Source organism: Microcaecilia unicolor, chromosome 1 (genome assembly GCF_901765095.1).
Source record: "Microcaecilia unicolor chromosome 1, aMicUni1.1, whole genome shotgun sequence".
In the NCBI taxonomy this organism is placed as follows: domain Eukaryota; kingdom Metazoa; phylum Chordata; class Amphibia; order Gymnophiona; family Siphonopidae; genus Microcaecilia; species Microcaecilia unicolor.
Window position 1 is genome coordinate 536,170,855 of NC_044031.1, and position 21,616 is coordinate 536,192,470.

General features: G+C 40.6%; 1 protein-coding gene across 1 annotated transcript in view; it reads right to left on the reverse strand.

Annotated features, from left to right (window-relative positions):
- Window positions 1-9,854: 9,854 nt before the first annotated feature.
- Window positions 9,855-21,616, reverse strand: part of C1H8orf88 (chromosome 1 C8orf88 homolog) — a 222,499-nt gene continuing 210,737 nt past the window's right edge. The window contains exon 6 of the mRNA XM_030190185.1: window positions 9,855-10,194. Coding sequence (XP_030046045.1) covers window positions 10,171-10,194 — 24 coding nt within the window. The 3' untranslated portion in view covers window positions 9,855-10,170. The remainder of the gene's footprint in view (window positions 10,195-21,616) is intronic.

Below are 21,616 nucleotides of genomic sequence, written 5' to 3' on the forward strand. Positions count from 1 at the left end.
CCATTTACCACAGGACACACAGCAACATATAGACATAAAATTAAAACAGTAATCTAATCCTGATACGTAGAAAACTTAAAGCTCAGAAGAGGAAGCAAGATATTTCTAAATGTAGTTCAAAACCAATCATTGGAATTGTGCACGGTTAAGGAATTGTTTAGGGTTTTAAAACAAAAAATATAAAAATAAATATTCCAGTAGCCAATCACAAGTCACAGCACACAGACAGAAAAGGAAAACCACACTCATACACATACACAGTTATTGTCCCACATACAGAGGTGTCCCTGTGTATTGAGGACAAAATCTTTATCCTAAATTTGGTAAAATAAAACATTTAAATTAGAGCTAATCCAACATGCCATGAAAGTATACAACGGCAAGCTTAATAGTAACACATACAATAAATGAAAATATACTCACGATTCGTGCAATGTAATCTCCAGTGCAGAAAATCAATTGAGAAAGAGAACAGTTGGCGGGATTACTATGCCCTTCCGAACTCTCGGTGGCATAGGGAGGTCAACCGCAAAATAGAAAGGTTTGTTTCAGAAAGTCCTCACCAGAGAACTGAATAGATGTCAGATCACCAGTATCTGGTGTTGGGTGCGGAGAGGAAGATATGATATAATGGGTAGTGAATAACATCACCCAATATGTATAATAACGGGACCTAGTGAGCAAGTGGTCTACAAATAAGCTTCAGACCTGTAATTTGCTATAGAAAAGATGAACTAGATTAATAATAATATATATATTGACCAGACCTAGAACCTGGTACAAGGTTAGTGGTTCAAAAGGCAGCTTCAGGGATAACAAGGAGACCTAGAAATGATAATGTGCTAACAGTTTACAAAAACATGATAGTAGAACATGCAGAGACATAACACATTCATACTCACGCATCTGCTAATGTACTCCAACATAGGGACCCAAAATAAAAATTACTAATTGGCGGAAAGCTCAACGCTTTAACCGCTAGTAACATTAGAAGAAAGAAAGACAAAAACAGCAAACAGAAATATGCCTAGAAAGTCAGTGTATAAGTGAAGAAATACCTAGTGTCAGCTATTATATATTTATACTACTCTACCCCCAATTAATGAAAACTACTCTCCAGAGTGTGCTTCTAAAAGCATAAAGAAACCCGGTTTCCCTGCCTGCCAAGAACTGTCTTAGATACTTAGCCATGAGCTCCAGCCCATGATAGAGCCCCTAAAAAGGGACATTGCAAACACTCCCAAAAAGAACTCAAAAAACCAGCGAATAAGGTCTCATGAGTCGAAGAGCAGCGGTCCAATGGGTTTCCGCTGATTAGGGAACTTCTCATGTACGACTAACCACCCCAAGGGACCTGTGGTTTGAGAACGTCTCGTGTACAACAACCCACTCAAAAATTTGTGGTTAGGAAACTTCTCGTTTAAAAGCTAACCATTCTACAACATTGAAGAGTTAGGAAACTTCTCGTTTAAAAGCTAACCCTCCAAAAATATTGAATGCCCGAGTCAACTAGTCCAAACTCGCAACGAAAAGCGTTAGACGTCTCTTTATTGCCCCCACGCTCATCTGTACTAGGTAACTCATATGTGGGCCATAATGCCGAATCCGCAGGCCACTCCGAAAATGGAATGGAAGTCTGCTTCTACTAATTGAGATACCGTCATCCATTGAAGGGTTTGTGGCCCTCAAACGGGTGTAAGCCCCGGGCATCGGCATCAAAGCCAATGGTTATAGCATGACACTGGTAAAAAAAGGAAAAAGAAAGAATAAAAGTATGACATATCCCTAGGAAGAACCCCTGAAACCTACTTCAGAGGTAGCAAGAAAGGATAAAAAAAAAAAAGAAATAAAACACATGTAAGCTCTTCGGGAAAGGGACAACCATAAAAAGAGCCATTAGTTGGAACTCCTTAGCCAAAACAAAAAATGCTCTTATTCCACGGTCATCAGTCGCTAGACAATATATTTTTCCACTCAACAAACCACGAAAGGGAAACTTAAAAGCATTACAACGGAACGGTTGATGATAAGGAAGCCTGCCATGCCAGGGCAAACAGTATAAATTCATTCATTCAGTTATGCCAGTTGCAGGAAAAACCAATTTCAATTAAAAATGAACAAGAAAAAAAGTTGTGCAGGTTCGGCCATAAGTCGAACGACAAATTTAAACACTGCAATTGAAGCATAAAAGCCTGAGAAATACATGACATTCACTAGAAAGGGAAGTGGGTGGGACTTAGAGATTGATGGACAAGCATTGCAGACCATTAAGCAAGCAGCATAGTATTCTCCCCTGCATCGGAGAAAATAAAGAATATATATATACAGAATTTATGAAACAAGACGGGTTGTAGATTAGTGTTATGGAGTTTGTAATATTATAGTATAAAAACAAAGCCAATATTAGGAACCCAAACCTACAATGCTGTGTTCTAATCTTTAAAGTGAAAGCAAAAATACATCCGTACACTGCTGCATGTAGAGAAATGCACATACAACAAACTCAGCAGACCACTAAATGACTCATCTAAAGATAAGTAATTTTACAACTTTGATGCTTACAGAGAAAAAGTACCTGTGAATCCAATTAAGCAGATTAAACTTGTGTAAAGCTGAAAATGCGATACCACCGGAAACAATGCCATATATGAGCTATTTATAAAATGTTAAAACAGTATCACTGTACCAAAAACAACTAAGTGCTTTCATATCTTACTCGCATCCTGCAAAGTACAGTCTAAGGGAAAGCCGAGTATAATTTCTGCATACAACTGGCAGGAAATAACTGTATATCAATCATAGCAACTGCAAGCAACATGATAAGCAAAGTCCCGGAGTCAAAAAAAAAAAAAACCTCAATGACAAGGGCAAAAGAAAAACAAATCAAATATTTCAAAAGGACTTTAAAAATATATACAGTTGTTTCTAAATCCTACCTCCATAAAAATGCGTTGTAGATTATCAATTTAATTACCCCTTCAAGGCTAAACATATACAGCTCAAAAATAAAAACCACATCATGCTTATCTTAATCTGCAAACTGTGTCATACAATTACAATTAAAGAATAGCGTTGCAGAGGATCAATTTTAAGTGTCATAATAATATTTTGAGGGACAAGCATTGGAATGTTAACAAATAACCCGCAGTAACAACAACCTATTGATTATCTAATAAATTAAATATACAAATAAAATAGTGAAAGCAGTTGAGAAAGGGGCAAATTATGCAAGAAATAAAAAGGCGTAAGGGGGGGGGGGGGGGGGCAGAGAGGTGTACCCAAAGTGTGAAGTGACACCAATGGGCACTTTGTGGGCTACACCCACAGTGGGAGGGTTAGTAGGAAAAGAAAAAGAGTTATCAGAACGGAAGATGGTAGCAGTCTGTCAAAAGTAATGGCACAAAACATTTACAGCGCACAAACGGACAGCAAGCTCTCAAGGCATGAGATGTACTTGCAAAATAGAGACACGGATTGACAATGCGTAGAATTGGCAACAGACCTGTCACAGGGAATATTTATAGTCAAAGAAATAAGTGACAAAATGGTATGGCAGAGAAATAACTAACAAAGAAGAAAACGTGCAGACATAACGGAGTGACAGGCTTGAACGGGGAACATAGCCAATAAGAAAGAAAGGCGCCGTAGTAATAACCAACAGAGGCTGACACAAAGTGCAGAGCATGACATTATTAAAGAAGACTATTAGAAAAGGATTTAATGATAGATTCCAAAGTTAGAGATTAGCAGATACGAGAGGGAGAAAATGCAGAGAAGAGGAAGGAAGTGGGCACCGCCCAAGCGAGAAAAGGGGAAGTGAAAAAAATGTTGCAGTAGAAATAGAGATAAGATTTAGTATCGAGAACTCCTCTTTTAAGGGGAAAGAAGCAAACTTTTAAAACTTTATAACCACATTGTGGAACACGATAAGATCTACCAAGCTGTCTCTTGCAGCATAAAAACAAAAAAAAAAAAAAACCTGTCTCTGAGTTTTAACGAAACCGGGCAACAGATTAGATTGCCAAATAAAGCATCTTAATTCTGAAAGTCTCAGAAACAGTTTTAGAAAGCAAAAATAAAACAGCAGTTTATAAATTCAGCCAAAAATTATGCTATGCAGTGAAAATTAAACCTGGAAGTGCAGCTAAAGTGGCTACGGGGAACAGAGACGGAATACAGACCGGGACTTCTCAAGTGGAGATTTATAATATCATGAAAGTTTCAGACGGGGGTTTCTAAAGCTGGCAGACATAGAAATAAATGTGGTTTATCAAGTATAAAGCTGTATGAAAGGAAGGAAAAAAGGGGGGGGGGGGGGAAGTGCCCATACAGCCTGGCAGTAACAGAAAAATAAGGAAGCAAGACTTACTACGCAGTTTTAAATGCGAAGCAGGAAATGGCAACATGCAGCTAAGAAGCTGGCAAGGAATTGTAAATCTTTCACAAAAACACATCTGGAAAGTTTCTAACAGGGATGGGGAGAAATCAATAATGGCCAGAAACAGAGTCAGAGAGCATGAAAGGTAGAGGTAAAGTACCTCTCGGAGGTTTAAGTACAGCACGGAGGAAATAAGCACAGATCTCTCGGAGGGTAGGGAAGGGACACTCTCTCCGTACGAGATCTAAAGTCTGTGTTACAGAGAAAAAGAGAGAAGCAGAAGTGTAGAGGCAGGAAAGGAGGTGGGGGCTCAGTGGGGATCCAATTGGAAGATAAAACAACAGAATTTTAGTCAAGAGCTATAATCAACCCCCACTTTGACTAAAATTCTGGTGGCTTGTTTAAATCGAACGCGGGGTCACCAATGTGGAGAATTGAGGGGTCCCGAGCCCCCCCAAGAAGTGAGGGGTCCCGAGCCCCCCCAAGAAGGCTGGAGTGACCTTAATCTGACTCCATCTCTAAATAACACTAGTACTGGGGTAATCCAGGAGTTATGAGGTTCTAAAAGGAATTGCCACAGAGAGAGACGTTAGGTCTAAGGGACCCGCATTAGTCCGCCTCTCAGCACTGGCAAGGAATAGATACCAGCCTTATGACAAACTGGATTTAGGTTACAAGTTATACAATGCCGCGAAAGATAGCCTGATATAGCAAAAGCATTATACTTACAGCCTTTCATCATTAAGTGAAGCCCACAAATCATCATTTGGAATGAGGAGTTTATTTGCTAAGGTATAAGTCAAATCAGTGATTAACAACAGGCATGTACAATCAATTAATTATAGGAATATAATAAGCTGCAAACAGGTGTTAATTATTTGCTAATGTTTCATAATTTCTTTCACCAATTTGAGGTTTTACAAGGGAAAGCAATTAGGTAATTTGTCAATTCTACTGGACACATTGGTTTCCCTTGGAGAGAGAGTGCCAACCCTTTTCTCTCTAACTTAAACCAGGAACTACCCTGATTTTTATAGGTGTCCTCAGGATATGAGTAATATGACAGTAGATATACCTGATTGGATCTATGCTAATGTCATGGTTGTCACTGATTGGCTCATGCTAATGAGTAGCTTCTATCTTGCTAACATGGTTTTGTCTCTAGCTCGCTTGATCACAAATCTTAAGCAAGACCCTGCTCACAGGAAAGTCTCCCTCCTCTCTTGGACAGCTAGTTCCCTATTTTCTCTGCACCTGGCATGACTCACTCATTGCTCAACTTGTTTTTCTAACTTACATTAGAGAAAATTCCACTTTGTAACAGATACGGGCTTCCATTTTGTGTTGAAATCCTCCATTTTGTTTCCATATCTATTAACTTAACTTTTAGGCCTCAATCTGGGCTACAAACTAGGTCATACTTTTCCAGTAAGCTCCCAGTTATGTCAGCCATCAGATTTCTGACTCAGCCAAGGTCTGTAATGGCCTGAGCTCTATGACTGGGCCCGCCACCATTCCAGTGGAGGGGTCTCTAGCTGTACCATAATTATAAAGGTCCGGTTGATGTAGTGTGTCTAGATTTTCAGAAAGCTTTTTATAAAGTTCCTCATGAGAGCCTCCTGAGAAAATTAAAGAGTCATGGGATAGGAGGCAAGGTTCTGGTGTGGATTAGGAATTGGTTATTGGACAGAAAACAGAGGGTAGGTTTAAATGGTCATTTCTCTCAATGGAGGAGGGTGAATAGTGGCGTGCCACAGGAATCAGTATTAGGACAGGTACTATTAAACACATTTATAAATGATATGGAAATCGGAATGATGAGTGAGATGATTAAATTTGCAGATGATACAAAACTATTCAAGGTTGCTAAAACATATGTGGGTTGTGAAAAATTCAAGGAGACCTTAGGAAAATTGGAAGACTGGACATCCAAATGGCAGATGAAACTTAATGTGGATAAATGCAAAGTGATGCACATTAGAAAGAATAATCCAAATCATAGATACCTGATGTTAGGGTACACCTTAGGGGTCTACACCCAAGAAAATATCTATATGTCGTTGTAGATAATATGCTGAAATCTTCTGCTCAGTGTGCGGTGGCAGCCGAAAACGCAAACAGGATATTAGGAATTATTAGGAAAGGGATGGTAAATAAGATCGAAAATACTATAATGCCTCTGTATCACTCTATGATGTGACCTCACCATGAGTACTGCATTCAGTTCTGGTTGCTGTATCTAAAAAAAAAACCCAAAAACAAACATATAGCACAATTAGACAAGGTTCAAAGAAGAGTGGTGGACTTTGGTCCTAGGGAACTGGGTTCGATTCCCACTGCAGGCACAGGCAGCTCCTTGTGACTCTGGGCAAGCCACTTAACCCTCCATTGCCCCAGATACCTAAGCCGCATTGAGCCTGCCATGAGTGGGAAAGCACAGGGTACAAATAAAAAAAATAATAATAATAAAGGGGATGGAACTCCTCTCATATGAGGAAAGGCTAAATAGGTTAGGGCTTTTCAGCCTGGAAAAGAGACGGATGAGGGAAATATGATCAAGGTCTACAAAATCCTGAGTGCCGTAGAACGAGAAGAAGTGAATCTATTTTTTACTCATTCCAAAGTACAAACACTAGAGGACACTCAAGGAAGTTACATGGAAATACTAAGTTCTGGAACTGTTTGCCAGAGGATGTAGTAACAGTGTATCTGAGTTTTAAAAAAGTTTGGACAAGTTCCTGGAGGAAAGTCCATAGTCTGCTATTGAAACAGACATTGGGAAACTACTGCTTGCCCTGGGATTTGTAGCATGCAATGTTGCCACTATTTGGGTTTCTGCCAGGTTCTTGAGACCTGGTTTGGCCACTGCTAGAAATAGGATACTGGGCTAGATGGACCACTGGTCTGACCCAGTATGGCTATTCTTATGTTCAGATTTTATAAATATGGCAATAGAATCAGCAAACTCTGGTTAAAACCTGGTGGGGGGGAGCTCATGGGCTGTCACCTTTTTATGCAAGCCAAGTAGTGGTGTTACTGGTAAGTTCTGATAAAATTACAAGAATATTCTTTTACTATTTTCAGAATTTTTATGATGCTGTGGATACAGTTTCAACCCCACAGATTCATGCATTTCTTCACAAACTACTTCTTCCTACATTGTCTGAAGATTTCCTTGCAGCTCTTAATAAACCAGTGCTGGCAAAAGAGCTCCAAACTGCAATTAAATCCCTAAAGGCTTTTTCGGTACCTGGAATCGATGGATTTTCGGGTGAGTTTTACAAAAGTTTACAGCGCCAGCTGATAGGCCCCTTACTGAAGTACTATAAGGAAGTGATGAAGACAGGGGTCTTTCCTTCATATGATAGCACTGCACTGATTACCCTTCTCCCTAAAGCAAATAAGCCATTGGAGCTAGCTGACTCTTATAGGCCCATTTCTTTAATTAACGTAGACATTAAGCTTTTGTTGAAGATCTTAGCTAAACATTTGGCAGAATCTTTACCTGTTAAAGTCAGGCAAGTCAGTGCTCAATGTCCATAAAATCTTATTAGCCATGTCACATTGTCAGTCACAGGAGATACCAGCCTTGGCTGCTGGTCTGGACACCAAAAAGGCTTTTGACAAAGTTAACTAGGCCTTCTTGTTTGAATGGCTAGCACATTTTGGACTTCACTGCTTCCTACAGGCAGTTAAGGCACTACATAACAGTCCCTCGGCACAACTTCTTGTTAACGGAGAAAAAACTCTTCCTTCCAGATTCACTGAGGAACAACACAGGGTTGTCCTCTGTTTCTACTCCTATTTGTCCTCTCCTTTGAGCGTCTACTTCGACCGCACCATACCTGGCATGAATATCATGGGTTATCAGGTTAAAGATCCGGCATTTACTGATGATTTAATTATAATTCTTACTGATCCACAATCAGCCTTGCCACAGTTGGTAGGGTTGATTGAAAGTTACGAGTTCATCTCTGTCTTTACATTAAATGTAACAAATCCAAGGCCTTACCTGTACTCTTTGAGGTCTGCTCAAACTAGAGGGGACCTTTCACTCTTGTGTGGGAAGATAATGCTTTGCGCAGAGTTTTCAGCTTCCAAAGGATTTGTCTACTTTATATTTTTGCAATGTTCACCCTCTGATGGAAGATACATGGATAAAATTACAATTGTGGAGGGCTGATCCTTTATCTATTTGGGAAGGATACACCTGTTTAATGTGATTTTAGCTCTTCACTGGCTTTATGTATTTCAGATGTGACCATTATATCTATATTGCAGAGAGGAACCTGCTCTGTAACATTATCTTTGGCAGGGGGGGGGGAACCAGACTTCCAATAGCAGTGCTGCAGACTCCAAAAGCTCATATTGGAATGGGGTTTCTTAATATAAAATACATGACAGGCTAGTAGCATGCATCACATCAATGATTAACGAGAAAAGTTGAGTGCCTCTGAACCACTGCCCTTGAGAGTCATCCAGTCCCCCGAGACAACTTCATCACTATGTTCTAACTCTGCCTTGGGAAGACTTAATGGAAGATGTGCAGGAAACACTTGCTGAGGAATTAACTTGAGGATCCTTCATGCCAGTCCAAAAGATACAATGGCGGATATCAATTATGCTAAACTGTCCTCTCAGTGAAGTGTGGATTTACAAATTGTCATTACTAGCCAGCAGATACAAATTTTTGGTGGAGGTCTCCAGAACTACTCAGATTATATTCCTCATTGGGAACTGCTCTACAAGTTTGCCTTGAGATTACATATAACTCCTCATCGGGCAAAGTGAGCAGGAACGATATCCAGTGGAGCCTACCCTAAATGTCAATCTTCCACAGCCTCTTTAGGCCATATGTTTTGGCATTGAACGATTTCTCTTTTTTGGCACTGCATATTGTCTACATGTCACAAGCTATGTACATAAAGACCCATTGTTGCTATTTGAATTTTATACATTTAATGCTCCTGTTCCTATAGGTTTTCAGTGCTTTTTATGAAGGGTGGTTTTGTATGCCCTGAAGTAGATTCTGACTCCTCCCTCTGGGGCCTTCAGAACAACGGTGGCGGGCAAAGATGATATCTCAAATGCGCATGAAATGACTTCGTGCATGCCTTTTCTCATTCCACTGGTCTTATTTCCCAAGAAATCTGGGAACCCTTTTGGGGAGATATTATCTCCATATGCTTGAAGTTTCTTGTTGAATTGTTGAAGAATGATTTACTGATGTGAATCTACTTTGAGTTTTTCTAGGCCATGTGTACCATGATGTGGGGGTGGGGGTGGGGGTGGGGAGGTTTGGTTTTTAAATCTTGTACTATATTGTTGCAGTCATTACCATTGTATAGGATCTGTACAAACTTGTTTTATTGACTGACATTGGTAGTAAATAAAGATGATTTAAACATAAAATTATTTCAGAATCAAAATGAAATGTTACTCTTCTAACTCAATCAGATAATATAATGTACTATAACAACCAGTCACACAAATACAAAGTGACTTACTCAATTAAATATTATATTATGGGCCTAAAAGGTAGGGCTTCATCTATTATCAGAATGAGTATCTTGCATCTTTTCATCGTCAGTTCATTATTCTATAGAAGTGCTACATGTGAATTCAAACAAATATTTATACTATTTAAGCAGTGTCCCCATTCTGTGCAATTCAAACTTTTAATGAGAAAAACTTAGCTTAAAGGAATTCCCCTTTCAACATGATCAAGTTTCGAAATCTGCATCAGGAAGTCAGGAATCCATTTTGTCCAAAGCATGCCCTCAGTCTCTCAGTCAACACATCTCTTCTCCACCACGCTGAAAGAGAACATGGCAGCAAAGCCTTAAGTCATCTGATATTTGACGTCACACATACAGCCATATAAAATAGTCAATCAACAACAAAACACTATTATCTAATATTCACAAAGATCTAGCTAACCCTCTAGGGTTAATGATTGTTTCTATGTGGGGTTCGGTTTAGAACCTATATCCACATTTTTGAATGTCTTCTTGAAACCATTAGCTCAATCAGTTCAATTTTTTTTAACAGGATATCACTCACTTATTGGTTGCATTGCAAGAAATGGCCCCTATACCAGATGATACATGGCTGGTGACTATGGACATAGTCAGCCTATGTACAGTAATACCTCATGCTAAAGCCCTAGGGGTAATTAAAGAGATTGTAAGAAGTCAACAATGGATTCATTGAACTTCCATTGAATTATTGACGGAACTTTACATATTTTATTTACGAGGAAGTATGTTTTTGGAAATATTTTCCAACAAAAAAATGGCAAACGCCATGGGATCAGCAACTACACCATCTATTGCTACAGTGTATATTGCCTGTTTAGAGGAATAGTTCATAAATCCTTCTCAATAACATAGTCATATTTTGCCGTGGAAGCATTTTTTACATGATGGATTTTTGGTATGGAAAGGTTCTGAACAATCTTTTCTTGAATTTTTTACATGGCTTTATTTGGATGAAGACATTACATAAGTACACAAGTATTGCCATACTGGAACAGACCAAAGGTCCATCAAGCTCAGCATCCTGTTTTCAACAGTGACCAATCCAGGTCACAAGTACCAGGCAAGATCACAAAAAGTATAATATATTTTATGCTGTTTATCCTAGAAACAAGCAGTGGATTTACCCAAAATCCATTTTAATAATGGTCTATGGACTTTTCCTTTAGGAAGCCATCCAAACCTTTTTAAAAGCTAACTGCTTTTACTACATTCTCTGGCAATGAATTCCAGAGTTTAATTACATGTTGAGTGAAGAAATATTTTCTCAAATTCATTTTAAATTTACTACTTTGTAGCTTCATTGCGTGCCCCCTAGTCCTAGTATTTTTGGAAAAAGTAAAGAAGCGATTCATGTCTAACCATTCCACTACACTCATTATTTTATAGACCTCTATCATATATCCTCTCAGCCGTCTTTTCTCCAAGCTGAAGAGTCCTAGCCACTTTAGCCTTTCCTCATAGGGAAGTCGACCCATCCCCTTTATCATTTTCATCGCCATTCTCTGTACCTTTTCTAATTCCACTATATATTTTTGAAGATGTGGTCATCAGAATTGAAAACAATATTTGAGGTGCAGTCATACTATGGAACAATACAAAGGCATTATAATGTCCTCATTTTTGTTTTCCATTCCTTTCCTAATAATACCTCACATTCTATTTGCTTTCTTAGCTGCCGATGAACACTGAGCAGAGGGTTTCAATATATCATCGACGACGCATAGATCTCTTTCTTGGTCAGTGACTCCTAATGCAGAAACTTGCATTACGTAGCTATAATTCGGGTTCCTCTTTCCCACATGCATCACTTTCCACTTGCTCACATTAAACACCATCTTCCATTTAGATGCCCAGTCTCCCAGTCTTGTAAGGTTCTCTTGTAATTTTTCACAATCCTGTGATTTAACAACTTTGAAAAACTTTGTGTCGTCAGCAAATTTAATTACCTCACTAGTTACTCCCATCTCTAGATCATTTATAAATATGTTACAAAGCAGCAGTCCCAGCATAGACCCCTGGAGAAACCCCACTATCTACTCTTCTCAATTAAGAATACTGACCATTTAATCCTACTCTCTGTTTTCTATCTTTTAACCAGTTTTTAATCCACAATAGGACACTACCTCCTATCCCATGACTCTCCAATTTTCTCTGGAGTCTTTCATGAGGTACTTTGTCAGATGCCTTTTAAAAATCCAGATATACAATATCGACATGCAATCTTTTTTTCAAAGTTCATCTTTCCTTTCCTTATCAGCGCTATGCATTTGACTTGCCATTCCTTATGCTGTTTCCTATTATTTTTGGTCAGTTCCTTCTTCCATTTTTTAAAGGATTTTCTTTTAGCTCTAATAGGTTCCTTCACCTCACTTTTTAACCATACCAGCTGTCATTTGGTCTTCCTTCCTCCTTTTTTAATACACGGAATAAATTTGGACTGGGCTTCCAGGATGGTATTTTCGAACAGTATCCACGCCTGATGTAAATTTTTGACCTTCACAGCTGCTCCTCTAAGTTTTTTCACCTTTCTTCTCATTTTATCATAGCTTCCTTTTTGAAAGTTAAATGCTAATGTATTGGATTTCCTGTGTGTGCTTACTCCAAAGCAGATAACAAACCTGATCATATTATGATCATTGTTATCAAGCATGGCCTAATTGATTTTTTTGGATGTTACTATATACAAAGATGGAGTGAATTTAAAAACAATTACAGAAAATGTGGATAGTAACAACTACTACTACTACTACTATTTAGCATTTCTATAGCGCTATAAGGCGTACGCAGCGCTGCACAAACATAGAAACAACTATCTACGATTTGATAGTTTCCATTTGTTTAAACAAAGCAGAGATTTCTGCTCATCAAATTTTTAGGGTTCGAAGAACTGTACTGTTTTAAGTGATTTTGAATGTGGTGCAGTTGAATTATATGAGTGCAGCTATCTATTAAAAACAATAAAACAAGCTTATAAATGTGCTAGATTTATTAATCTGGTTTTACTATTATTACAAAAGAAAGAACCACCATTGGATCAATTATTTGTATCAATTTATTTTTTATCAATATTGGGCAGCACTTTAGGTTCATTCAACATTTATATTACAAACTTTGGTAGCCTTTTGGCAGAATAGAAATAGTGAAAAACGTTTAGGAAGCAAATGTGAAAGCTCGATACAAAATTCCAGGACACTGGGTCATCAATCATGTGAGGTATGTAATTAGTGTGAATTGACTTTAGTGGGTCTTGAATGGCAGCCTCCTGGGACAATGTGTAAAATCTATGAAACACATCAGACTGATTGTAGAACCAGTTATTTGGTTTATGCTATTATTTGTCCATGTGACTTGGCATATGGGGGGGATACACTTTTGACTGAATGTAACAGCAGATTTCAGACCAAAACTCATAATTCCCCCTGGTTGATCACTGGCTGCAGGTTGGAAATGGTTTAAGAGACTTTAAATGGACTATTTTTGATCATGTCCTTCCTCTGAACTATAAGGAACAGGGGTGGATCTTTAAATTAAATACTCTTACTCCAAATGGGCTGAATGCAGAGATGGAGTCACCACACCTCATTCTGGTAAAGAATTTAATTTATATTCTCAGACCAACTGTGAATCTATCTAGGTGGTATATCATTATATGATGCCTCTGCTCCCTTTGGTATATTGGGCAGACTAGACAAGTGATAAGGCAACAGATTGCTAGCAATTTAACCAACATCAGAATATGAAGAATGGAGTACTGGGTTAATGTGTCACATAATTTAAAGGATTTGTGTTTTGTGGTTCTGTTGCAGGTTCAACTCCCATGTCAGGGAGACATTTCAGCTGTTTTGGAAAATAAAGAATTTTTCAGTGGAATACTATATATCTTTTTGGTTTGAATCATGAGTTTGATTAAGTATCTTTGGTACATGAAAGGATAATTCTAGACAATTTTGCTAGCTTTTGGTTGTTCAATGCAGTATGAGGACTGAGAACTTTTATATGTTTAAGGTGGCTGCTAGCCCCTGGTCCTTTTCCAGGAAACTGATATGATAAATGTTGACTATTGCCAGTTTATGGGAAATGAGCATCGGCAGAAGATATTAGTTAGATTTCTCTATTTGCAGGTATCTATCTATACTTGAAAGGCACTGAGTTTTTTTTCTAATTGGAACTCTGCCCTAACCATCTTTTGGAGTACTGAACATTTAATGAGCTCCTTTGGGCAATTGAGAAACTTTGGGGTAATATGCTCTATTAAATTTGCTTTATCTAGTTTAGGATAGGCTCTTTTATCTATTTAGTTTTCAGGATTTTGTTATGGTCAATGGATTTTTAGTTGCATTTATATACCTTTTTGTATAATTAAATAAAAATTGTATCATCGTTCTTTTGAATTTAGCCTTTACTAATTTTTATATTTATTTGAGACTTAAATTTTTGTTTATATTATTTACTGTTTCCTATATGCTTTATGACAGATACTACTGACTAACTTTGTAGCTGCCCTCTGGACCAACTCTATTCTGTTTATATCTTTTTGTAGGTGTGGTCTCCAGAATTGCACATAGTACTCTAAATAGGCTCAAAAGAGACTTATACAAGGGCACTATCACTTCTTTTTTTCTGCTGGTCATCCCTCTCCTTATGCACCTGAGCATCCTTCTGGCTTTAACCATTGCCTTTTCTACCTGTTTGGTCACCTTAAGATCATCAGACACAATAATCCCCAAGTCCCGCTTTTCTTCCATACACAGAAGCACTTCACCCCCTATATTGCACCATTCCCTTGGATTTTTGTAACCCAAGTGCATGACCTTATATTTTTTAGCATTAAATCTTAGTTGCCAATTATTGGACCATTCTTCAAGCTTCACTAGATCCTTCCTCATGCTATCCACACCCTCCGGGGTGTTCACCCTATTATAGAGTTTGCTGTCATCTGCAAAGAGACAAACCTTACCAGACAGTCCTTCCACAATAACACTCACACAAAGATGTTAAAAAGAGGTAGCCCGATGACCGATCCCTGAGGTACACCACTGATATCCTTTTCCTTGGAACAAGCTCCATTTACCACTACCCTCTGTCTCCTTCCATTTAACCAGTTTTTAACCCAGTCAGTCGCTTTGGGTCCCATACTGAGAGCACTCAGTTTTATTTATCAGTCGCCTGTGCTGTCTCAACAGCTTTGCTAAAATTCAAGTACACCACATCTAGCACCCCTCCCACATCTAACTGTTTGGTCACCCAGTCAAAGAAATGAATCGGATTTGTCTGACAAGACCTGCCTCTAGTGAAACCATGCTGCCTCGGGTCCTGCAGATATTCAATTTTAGAAATCTCACAATACTCTGCATTAGGAACATTTCCATTAGTTTACTCACCACAGGTCAGAGTAACAGGTCTGTAATTCCCAACCTCCTCCCTGCTTCCACTCTTGTACAAAGGGACCATATCCATCATTCTCCAGTCCTCCAGGACCACTCTAGACTCTAAGGAAGCATTGAAGAGCTGAGACAGTGGAGCCGCCAGAATTTCTTCGAGTACCCTTGGATACATCCCATCAGGCCCCATTGCTTTGTCTATCTTTAGTTTAGCTAGCTCCTCACGAACACAGTCTTCTGAGAATTGATCCTGGTCTACCATACATCCATTTCTATTAGCATTTGTTTTCTGCGGTCCTACCCCTGGCCTTTCATTCATGAACACAGAACAGAAATAACTGTTACGCAGTTCAGCTTTATCTTTATCAGCATCTACATATTCCGCCCCCTCAGCTTTGAGCCTCATAATGCTATTATGGCACTTCCTTCAGTCACATGCATATCTAAAAAAATGTCTTGTCCCCCAATTTTACTTTATCGGCTGTCTTGTCTTCCATTTGCCCCTTTGCTTTCCTGACAGCTTTTCCAGGTATTTTTGCCTGTCTTCCTCTTTCTGAGTCCTTTTGTAACATATGAAGGCTAACCTTACATTTTCAGCTATTAGGTTTGAGAACCAGAGTGGCCTTCTTTTCCTCTTACTTTTATGTAATTTTCTAATACAAAAGGTTTGTCATCTTTAAAATAGCTTTCAGTTTTTCTGGATATTCTATATGGCTGAGTGTGTGATGTCAAATATTCCATAACTTAGGGCTTTGCCACCATGTTCTCTTTCAGCATTGTGAAGAAGAGAAAAGCTGGCTGAGAGACTGAAGCCGCCTTATTTTCGAAAGTGATGGGCGCCCAGATTTCGACCCAAATCGGGAGATGGGCGCCTTTCTCCCATGAGCGCCCAAATCGGTAGAATCGAAAGCCGATTTTGGGCGTCTTCAACTGCAATCTGTCACGGAAACGGGCAAAGTTGACGGGGGCGTATCGGAGGTGTGGTTATCGGCTAAGGAGAGATGGGCGTTCTCGGCCAATAATCGAAAAAAGAAAGGCATTTTTACCGCGAATTTGGGTCATTTTTTGGACCCTTTTTTTTCACGAACAAGTACCCTAAATGATCACCGGAGGGAATCGGGGATGATCACCCCTGACTCCCCCAATGGTCACTAACCCCCTCCCATCATAAAATAACAAACTTTAAGAACATTTTTTCCAGCCTGTATGCCACCCTCAAATGCCATACCCAGCTCCATCACAGCAGTATGCAGGTCCCTGGAGCAGTTGTTAGTGGGTGCAGTGCACTTCAGGCAGGGGGACCCAGGCCCATCCCCCCCCTACCTGTTACACTTGTGCTGGTAAATGGGAGCCCTCCAAACCGCCCCCAAAACCCGCTGTACCCACATGTAGGTGCCCCCCTTCAGCCATAAGGGCTATGGTAATGGTGTAGAGTTGAGGGCAGTGGGTTTTGGGAAGGATTTGAGGGGCTCAGCACCCAAGAGTTGGGAGCTATGGACTTGGGAGGTATTTCATTTTTTTTTTTTTTTTTTTTTACTTTTTACAAGTGCCCCCTAGGGTGCCCGGTTGGTGTCCTGGAATGTGAGGGGGGCCAGTGCACTACGAATCCTGGCCCCTCCCACGATCCAATGCCTTGGATTTGCTTGTTTTTGAGTTGGGCGCCTTCGGTTTCCATTATCGCTGGAAAACGAAACCTCCGAGCTTAAATCCGCACAAATCCGATGCATTTGCCCGGCACAAACCGTATTATCAAAAAAAAGATGGACGCCCATTTTTTTCAAAAATACGATCTGTCCCGCCCCTTCACGGACATAGACGCCCATGGAGATGGGCGTTCACGTTCGATTATGCCCCTCTGAAGGTGTGCTTTGGCCAGATTCTGGACTTCCTGATACAGATTTTGAAAGGTGACCATGTTGAAGGTGAAATTCCTTGAAGTTAAGTTTATTTTTCAATTAAAAGTTTGAATTGCACAGAATGGGGATACTTTTGAAATAGAGTTTAAATCTCTGTTTGAATTCACATGTAGCACTTTTAAAGAATAATGGAGGGGCCGCTGTTGTGGGCTAGATGGACCATTGATCTGACCCAGTATGGCTGTTCTTATGATGATGAAAAGGTGCAAGAGGCTCATTCTGATAATAGATGAAGCCTTACTTTTGATGTCAATTTTGTAATATTTAATTGATAGGTCCCTTTGTATTTGTCTAGTTGTTATAGTATAATTATCATACACATTAACATTACAAGATCACATGTACTTTTAGTATAGGCATATTTGGGGAAGGAGTTTGGGCAGAGTCATGAATTGTACACCTGTTTTATACATTGCAAGCTTGCATTTACACCTGCTTTGGAGGCAAATATATATGGATACAGCTACCGACAATTTCCGCAGCATTTGTACTAGTATTTTATAAAGAAACATAAGAACGTATAATAGGCACCTTTTATCCTCTATATTCAGGCAATCCATTATCAATTTAAGAACATAAGAACATAATAGCCATACTGGGTCAACCCAATGGTCCATCTAGCCCGGTATCCTGTTTCTAACTGTGGCCAAATCAGGTCACAAGTAGCAGTCAAAAACCGAAATAGTAGCAACATTACATGCTACCAATCTCAAGTCAAGCAGTGGCTTCCCTATGTCTACCTCAATAGCAGACTATAGACTTTTCCTCCAGGAACTTATCCAAACCTTTTTTAAACCCAGATATGGCTGTTACCACATCCTCTAGCAATGAGTTCCAGAGCTTAACTATTTGTCGAGTGAAAATTATTTCCTCCTATTTGTTTTAAAAGCATTTCCATGTAACTTTATTGAGTGTCCCCTAGTCTTTGTACTTGAAAGAGTAAAAAAAAAAAAAATCAAGTCACTTTTACCTGTTCTACATCACTCAGGATTTTAGAGACTTCAATCATATCTCCCCTCAGCTGTCTCTTTTGCAAGCTGAAGAGCCCTAAACCTCTTTAGCTTTTCCTTATATGAGAGGAGTTCCATCCCTTTTATCATTTTGGTCACTTTTCTTTGAACCTTTTCTAATTCCACTATACCGTTTTTGAGAAACTGCGACCGGAATTGAACACAATACTCAAGGTGAGGTCGCACCATGGAACGATACAGAGGCATTATAGTATTCTTGGTCTTATTAACCATCCCTTTCCTAATACTTCCAGCCTTAGTGGATAATTTTATAATAGGATACCTAGGTTGAGACAGCAGAAAGGCACTAATTTTCTGTTTTAATGCTACATAACATAAAAACATAAAAAATAAAGACAGATAAAGACCATATGGCCTATCCAGTCTGCCCATCTATACCATCTACTCTCCCTTCCTCTCCTTTAAGATTCTATGTACTTGTCCCAAACTTTCTTGAATTCAGATACAATCTTCCTCTCCACCACCTCAATGAATTCACAACTCTTTCCATGTAGAACTATTTCTCTAGGGTACTCCTGAGTGTCTCCTTTTAACTTTATCCTGTGTCCTTTCATTCAAAATCTACCTTTCAATGGAGACTTGCTTCCTGTGTATTTATGCCACAGAGATATTTAAATGTCTATCTTATCTCCCCCTTCCTGTCTTTCTTCCAAAGTATACATATCAAGATCTTTAAGTTTGCCACCACGCTCTTTATAGAACAGCCAACAGCCATAGAAAAACTTCCAGCCAAAACTTAAATTAATGAAAAATTTACCCTGCAATTAAGCTGAGTTAAATACAAAAATAATCTTTGCCATAATTTTTATTTAACTGTCTCCCTATACCCTGAAAGAACAAAGTATTTTATGCATGTACTTTATATAGGTACATGTTCATTAAGTTATGATTCTATGTATATACCATATCAGAGGGTACCTTCACAATATGGATGTATATTTCTGTTGTTGTCATGACTCTTTTGAATTATTTAAATATTTTGTGGGTTTTTATGTTATTTGTAATTTTAATCTGTATCTTTATGATTAATTTATATGGTAAAATTATGTATCATACCTGATAATTTTCTTTCCATTAATCATAGCTGATCAATCCATAGACTGGTGGGTTGTGTCCATCTACCAGCAGGTGGAGATAGAGAGCAAACTTTTGCCTCCCTATATGTGGTCATGTGCTGCCGGAAACTCCTCAGTATGTCGATATCAAAGCTCCATCCGCAGGACTCAGCACTTAGAGAATTACACCCACGAAGGGACACTCTGCCCAGCTCACCACCGCCGAGGGGGAGGGGAATTAACCCAGCTCATCCCCACACAAGTGGGGGAGGGGAATCCGTCCAGCTCATCCCCGCGGAGCGGGGGAGGGACACCACACCCGCCGATGTGGGGGGATCTGGCTTATCCTGCAACCGCGGGAGGAGCTGACTGACCCTAACACCGCCGAAGCGGGAGGGGTACAAAGCTGCCCTACAGCTGCACGAAGCGGGAGGGAGTGCCGGCAGAATTTAAATCTCAATCCAGCCCCGTAAAACGGAGGGGAGAGGAATGCAGCAGCTCACTGTAACACAAACTCGTCTCAACTCTTGAAGAATCCAAGTGAAAAAACTTGAACACGAAGTCTTTCTGAAGTAACTGAAGACTAAACTTGAACCTGAAATGCAACCAGAATAAAAACAGTACAGATATCTGGGAGGGGCTATGGATTGATCAGCTATGATTAATGGAAAGAAAATTATCAGGTATGATACATAATTTTACCTTCCATATCATCAAGCTGATCAATCCATAGACTGGTGGGATGTACCGAAGCAGTACTCACCCAGGGCGGGACATTGAAATCCCTGACCTCAACACTGAAGCTCCAAACCGGGCCTCCGCCCGTGCAGCCACAGTCAAGCGGTAATGCTTGGAGAATGTATGAGCCGAAGCCCAAGTTGCCGCCTTGCATATCTCTTCCAAGGAGACGGACCCGGCCTCTGCCATCGAGGCCGCCTGAGCTCTAGTGGAGTGAGCCTTCAGCTGGATAGGCGGCACCTTCCCCGCGGCCACATAAGCCGCTGCAATGGCTTCCTTGACCCATCTTGCCACTGTAGGCTTAGCAGCCTGCAGACCCTTACGAGGACCTGCAAACAGGACAAACAGATGATCCGATTTCCGGAACTCATTGGTCACTTCCAAGTATCTGATGATGACTCGTCTCACATCCAGATATTTAAGAGCAGAGTACTCCTCTGGGTAGTCCTCCCTACGAAAGGAAGGGAGACAGAGCTGCTGATTCAGATGGAAGCGAGAAACAATCTTGGGCAGGAAGGAAGGCACTGTGCGAATAGTCACTCCTGCCTCAGTGAACTGCAGAAAGGGCTCTCGACATGAGAGCGCCTGGAGCTCGGAAACTCTTCTGGGTGAAGTGATAGCCACCAAAAAGACTGCTTTCAACGTCAGGTCTTTCAGAGATGCCCTCGACAAGGGTTCAAAAGGCGGCTTCTGCAATGCTCTTAGCACCAGGTTGAGATTCCACGCAGGCACCACTGAGTGCAGAGGAGGGCGCAGGTGATTAACTCCCTTGAGAAAGCGCACCACATCTGGCTGCGAAGCCAGGGAAGCACCCTTCAGGCGGCCCCTGAAGCAAGCCAGAGCCGCTACCTGGACTTTAAGGGAACTGAGCGACAGGCCTTTCTCCAGACCTTCTTGCAGGAACGCCAACACTGAAGAAATTGGAGCAGTGAAGGGAGAAAGTGAGCCTGCTTCACACCACGCTGCAAAGATACGCCAAACCCTGGCGTAAGCAGTAGAAGTAGAGCGCTTCCTCGCTCTCAGCATAGTGGCGATTACCTTGTCTGAGAAGCCCTTCTTTCTCAGACGCTGCCGCTCAATAGCCAGGCCGTAAGACCAAAGGGGGAGGGATCCTCCATCACCACGGGACCCTGATGTAACAGGCCCTGCTGCACTGGCAGCCGCAGAGGATCGTCGATTGAGAGCCTGATCAAGTCCGCATACCAGGGACGTCTGGGCCAATCCGGACCCACCAGGATTACCCTGCCGGGATGCTTTGCCACCCGGTCTAGCACCCTGCCCAACATGGGCCAGGGCCGGAACACATAGAGAAGCTCTTGAGTCGGCCACTGTTGGAGAAGAGCATCTACTCCCAGGGATCGAGGGTCCCGTCCTCTGCTGAAAAAGCGCGGCACTTGGCAATTGGCCGATGACGCCATCAGATCTAGGCTCGGCTGGCCCCAGCGCTTCGTGATGTCCAAGAACGCCTGAGCAGATAGCTGCCACTCTCCGGGCTCCAAGGTATGGCGACTGAGAAAGTCCGCCTTGACATTCATGACTCCGGCAATGTGGGCCGCTGACAGCTGCTCCAGGTTCGC